The sequence below is a fragment of the Tinamus guttatus genome, unplaced genomic scaffold, assembly GCF_059628265.1.
Source record: "Tinamus guttatus ecotype Peru unplaced genomic scaffold, ASM5962826v1 Tinamus_guttatus_pri_ptg000423l, whole genome shotgun sequence".
NCBI lineage: Eukaryota > Metazoa > Chordata > Aves > Tinamiformes > Tinamidae > Tinamus > Tinamus guttatus.
Window position 1 is genome coordinate 2,007,027 of NW_028288957.1, and position 6,000 is coordinate 2,013,026.

The window sequence follows — 6,000 nt, forward strand, 5'->3', positions numbered from 1 at the left end:
ATACACAAATTACAGGCACGGCTGTTTTCTCTTTTAAGACCTTTTCAACTGTTTGCACAAGTTTTCTTAATCCAAACAGTTCACACTGAACCCTTCTACAGAGGGGATCTACCTAAAGATGAAAGAAAATTAACTGCGGCTCTTTTGCAGGCATAACAATGGGCGATGAAAAAATATATATGTACACTTGCCACAACAGCAGAGCTTTTTCCAGGAAGAGAGCGCGGAACAGCACGTTTTGTTTGCATCAAAAGGTTTAACAAGGGTTTTTGTATTTCCCTCCCCCCTTGAAAAGCCACTTATTCTGGTATTTCTCGACACCAGCATTGTGCCAAGGGATTGATGTTTAACAGAGTGTTGGCCTTCGCGGCGAGGCCTTCCTTGCTGATCCGCGGCGCACGAGGCCGTGCCAAGGCGAGACGCTCGCCCTGGAAATGCAGAGGCTTCTGACAACCTTTCTGATTTCTGACCACAAGGATGACCACATCCTACTCTAGCACAGCAGTACCAATACGCCAAGTGTTCTTTACAAAAAAAAACCCAAACAAACAGGAATTGAAGCAGGAAAGAACTGGAAGTAGAAAGACACTATGACAAGACTTCCTATATTACAACTCCCATGGGAATGTAACACACTGCTGAATTGCAGGACTTTTTTGATCTACTTTCTTGGGGTTTCTTTGGCGGAGGAGGGGGGAAAAAAGGTCAAAGAACAGAGCATCATGTGTGAAAAACATTCTCAAACATGCTCAGTATGGAACAGGGATCTCTCAAAACTAAACAAAATGTGCTCTACATCAAAACATTAAGTTACGCAAGGAAGTACTCGATACAGATAATACAAGAAACATTTCCTTACTACTTTTAGATTTCCCCCAAAAGCCCATCAATCACACTAAGTACTCAGTGGGCTCTTCCAAAGAGCCAAATAAATGATAATTCCTGAACTCTGTGGGCATCTACCTGGGAGTTTACATGAAGCAAAGGTGCTCTGGCATGAGCATGCCAAGGTGCACTGTGCGTGCCACCCTGATCAAAGGTTCATAACTCTAATGGCAGGATTTTCACTAAAAGAAAGCAAACAAAAGAGCATGCAAATGGCATTTGCTGCAACCTTCAAACCTGCAGTGATGGTCGGGGCAAGCAGCTCGGTTCCCCTGGCCTCTCATTCATCACCTGCCTTAACAGGAGGGGGGAAAAAAAAAAAGAAAAAAGAAAAAAATGTCTATTTTTGTTGGACAGCTTGATGAAATGTGGTAAGTTCCTGTGGGACATTTCGACTCTAAGAAATTATAGTTTTCCCCAAGAAAAACTTTCTGCCAAAATATATCCTGTCAGCTGTAGACCCCTCCTTTACATCAGTTTTCAAGATCAGCAGACCATAGTTTTTCCCACCTGCTTTCTCCCCCCTCTCCCCCACTGCTCAGGGAAACAACTTTTCCCTTTTTCAGGTCCTTGTCTTTGAAAGAAATAGTTTGAATGAAGGTAATAGCCTCTCTTAGACAAACTACAAACAGAACAGAGCAAACATGCTTCTTATAGACTTCAGATAGATCACCAGAGGTACAGAAATGCACTCATGGGCAGGACTGGATTACCAAACCTAAGACAGAAGGTTGTCTGCCAGGCGACCATTCAAACTTTAAGTTATAGATTAGAATTTTAATTTTAGAAGATCCATTCTTACCTACCTACGCCTTAAGAAGAGATTTTAAGGGAGCAGGAGCTTGTGATTAAACATTGTATAGAAACACAAACCCCACAGAGCAGCGAAGGAAGCAGAACCATCATTTCCTAATTTTGAATTCCAAACCATGCCACACTGTTAACCTTAGGCGTACGTGGGTAAAGCACAGGACGTGGGGACATTATGGATTGTAGACACACAGCTCCATCCCGTCTGGTTCACCTAACTTTATCTGGTTTACCTAACCAGATTAACTTGTCTCTTTTACCTAATGTTTACCTACCTGCATCTGCAGGTGTTGGCCAAAATGAAGCTGAAACTTTCTTTTTGGGGAAAAAAAAAGCCTCAGAACAGTGTTTCTTGACTCAGAATAATGCATCCAATCCAAAGCTTCAGCTCACTTGTACTCAGTTTACATGTCCAGATTTTCAAATCCACAGCTAGGATATTATCTTCAGCCTTGTTACCCATTCAGCATTTTTTTTTTCCTCCCCTCCCTGAAGCATCTACACTTTTTCCACATGTTTGTCCCAAGAACTTCAGGAAGATGTTCCTTAAATGGTTCATTTTCTACCTGCTACAAAGTTTAGCTCCCAGGCCAATTTCTACCAAATTGGAGGGTACTTCTATAAATTTTTGAAAAAATCCTCCCACATACTTGTTTTTCAGAAATGCTGAATAACTTAATTTGCCATTATACTAGTAAAAATAATAAAAGGCAAACCATAAATCTGTGGGGCAAATCCCAGCAGCTGACATTTTGGAGAAAAGAAAAAAATAAAATAAAAAGAAAGAAAACAGACCCTCAAGCATAGAGGACAAATGAAAAAGAAATAGATGCCAAGTTTTATTAAGGGATCGTTTGGTTGCATATACAGAATGCTATCCTTCTTTAAGTAACACATTTGCTGTAAAAGAAACGATGGACTTGTTTATACCCATAAATGGGTCAAATTCATGGCCCTGCCAGTCCTTTCCAAACATCTCATTAACTGCACCACATGAAGGTTTTTGTTTTACTTAAGTAGACACACCCCCTTGCTTTCAGTGCAAGGGTCACTGCTGTCTTTTAATTAACATATGCTCTCCTAGCTCTGCTGACAAGAAATCCATCTTACAGCCCAGATTTAGTGCTACTGACGAGTCCTTTGCATTTGGAGGTGAAAAGGGTCAAATGGGCACTGTGATTTCAGGCACTGGAAGCAGGAGAGCGTTGCCTTTTCACTTGCAAAAGGCTCCTCTGCCTCGGGTCAGGGGCGTCAGCGACGTTCCCTAAAGGCTGCACTGCCCCATGCTCACTGGACAACTCCTGAACTCCCATCCCAACAAGTCTGCCCTGGTGTCAACACCCTTGCATCTCCCTAACTAGCTCTCAGACAGACCAGAGACCATCCACCTCCGGGGGGAAATGATCCTTGGAGGAGTTGCTAACGCTCTGGCAGACCCAAATCCTTTGCAAACCTGTCTAGGGCCTTGTTATTCGTGTGTTTTCTTTCCCAGCTAGGTAGAGACTAACTGTGCAACAAACAGGAACATCGCTACTGTTAAGCACAAGTTACAAACCTAAAACACAGCATTTCACATTTCATAGGATCCACATGTTCAGAAAATCAATTAATCTCATCCCTGAAGTCCCATTGCCAAAGTATGGCTGGAGAACAAGCGAAACGCAGCAGCGCATGTGTGCAGGCGTACGTGGCAAACCAGTTTGACAAGGTAAACAAAGCTGCCCGCTGCGTGCGACACCGGGAGCCTGGGGAGTGCTGAGGCAGCACAGCTCGTTGCTGACCTCAATTCAGCAAAGCGCTTCTCAGCGGGCTTGTTTCACCAACCCGGCCCCAGCTCAGCATTCCCAGAACCAGGGCTCACATCTTGGCTGGGCAAACCAGCCAAAACGCTCGGGCTTGCCGGGGCTAAACCGCACTGCGGAGCTAGCGCGAGGCCTCAGAACCAGCCGGGCAAAGGAAGGCACCTCAGAACTGCACGTGGAGAAGAAATAAAAAATAAAATAGAGAGAGAGAAAAAAAAATAAGAAAAAGGAAAATACAAAAGGTCATTTTGACTTTAATTATTACAGAAGACTAAAATGGAGGTAACTTGTTATGGGGGAAAACAAAACGAAACACCCTGCTCTACAGATATTAAGAATCAAATGCTTCTGAAAAGGGAGAGAGGAAAAAAAAAACAGCACACCTCCCTTCAATACTTAAAGGAAACAGATTAAAAAAAGAAACCACCTTCTCCCACAAACCAGACTGCACTGGATGCTGCACCCTACTAGCTTTTGGCAACCGTCAGCAGGGATTTCTATCATCTTCCTTGGCATTACTCACTTATCACTCCTAATACCTTAAAATTTTCCATAACCAGTATGAACTTTCACAAACAGTTAAAATCAACAGAGAGAAGTTTATAGTTCTTGTTGGCTTTGGCGCTGGAGCTGTCAGAAACCACACTGTGAAGAGTGTTAAATATCCTGATTTATATTCCAATTGAATCAAGATAACATCTATGTACAGAACACAATGTACCCTTCAGATTCACTACAGCTGTCAGATTCATTTTGCTGTGATATCCAATCCCTAGATGAGGCAGAGAGGTATGTAGGACAGCGAGCAAGTAAATCCCCATGATTTTGGTTTGCTTTTCAGGCAGGCTACTCTACATTATATTCCAGCCAGAATCCATGCAGAAAATGGATTTTTTCAAAGAACAATTCCTTGCAGATCTACTGCCAACATAACAAAAATAAGAGTTTGAGATCTTGACAGCAGAAAAAGGGCAGTAGTGTGGTTTGGATGCCTTTAGAAGATCTAGGTTTAAGTCTCTGCCTACCCAATCCTTCCCCTTATGTAACTGTGCAGCGATCATCATCCTTCTGTGCCTCAGGTTGGGAAGAACAGAGACCTGGGCTGGGAGGATAAAGCACGGTGGCTGCTGCAGAGAGCCAGATGAAAGAGTAATGGGAAACACAGAGAAACAACCAAAGGGAAAAGAAAAAAAAAAAAAAAGATCAGTTTTGCAAATGAGACTGCTCCAAGAGAAAAAAAATCTTGTATTTCCTGGATGTGCCATGCTGCAAACCTACAAGACTCAGACCCCCAGTTCAGCCTTTTTCAGCTGGCCCTGTGTTTCAGCGCAGGAACAAAGCACTAATTTTAACGTGCGGGTCTGTCCCGGGCAGATCACTGGGATGGCAACACTGCCCCCTCCTACAGCAAGGCCGTGGATGGAAAACGTTGTGGAGCAAACAAGCCTGCTCACTAGTCAAAAGAGCTCAAAACATAATGTACTACTTAATATAAGCCAGTCCACAAAAACTTGGGTCTGATGCCTGTAGTTTCCAATCTATTTTAATCAGTGAGGGTCCCATCAGTGCAAATACCATTTGTTTCACAACAGATCCAAACTACAGAGGACAGCACTTATTTTGGAAATGGCAGCAGACTAGGTCTGAAACCCTCTCCCCTGCTCCCCATTCAGTCATGATTCTTGAAACTGCTTAAGAATCAGTCACAGAACTGGATGAGCCAGTATTACATCAAATTGTTTCCTACCCATTGGTGGTGCTCTGCTTGACTGTAGATGCCATTGCAATCCTTCCATTTAAGTCAGCTCATCTGGAAGAAAAAAAAAAAGGCATATATTTAACATGTATTTAACATATTTCCTTTGTAGAAGAACAACACACTGCATTCAGTAGATGCCACTGAAGCTTTGCTTTAACTGTCAAAGACCTACTCAGGAACATCCTTCCTCAGAGACCAAAGGGAGAGAGAAAAGGAGAATTAAATAAGTAATCCTGAAATATTTGCTCTATCTGAAGCAAGCTAATCATTATACGACAGTCATGTCCAAAATGTTTGTTACCATAAACAACCAATCTCAATTTCTGTGCATTTCCTCTGTGTGTGCATGTGCACACTGCACACAGGTTTTGCAACTCCCTCATATCTTCCCAGCAGTCCAAATCAACTTCCAATTACTTGCAGGATAAAAGTGTGAAATACCATGCAAGAAAAGGATTAGAGATAACGTAAAAAATGCAATGACAAACTCAACCAGGCATGTGACAGTCCACACTGCTACTGTAGGTTCCCATGATCTTCTGCCTAATTAAAGAATGAATATGTCAGTGCAGCATTCCTGATCATCAAAATATCCTTCTGAGGAATGGAAATGTCTGGGCAGGAAGGAGGGAAGCGAGAAGAAATCAATACAGATCAAAAATGCAGCTATAGAATTAAAGGTATCATTAGAAAAGAAAAAATTCAAAGTAGCAGTGGTGAGGAAGGAAACAAAACAGAAGGGGA

The 6,000-nt window shown here is 42.5% G+C and overlaps 1 protein-coding gene across 1 annotated transcript in view; it reads right to left on the reverse strand.

Moving 5' to 3' along the window:
* The window catches only part of AFF1 (ALF transcription elongation factor 1), a 69,094-nt gene extending 63,769 nt beyond the window's left edge, over positions 1-5,325 (reverse strand). The window contains exon 1 of the mRNA XM_088531625.1: positions 5,245-5,325. Within this exon, the coding sequence (XP_088387751.1) occupies positions 5,245-5,279 (35 nt within the window). The 5' untranslated portion in view covers positions 5,280-5,325. The remainder of the gene's footprint in view (positions 1-5,244) is intronic.
* Positions 5,326-6,000: the final 675 nt, after the last annotated feature.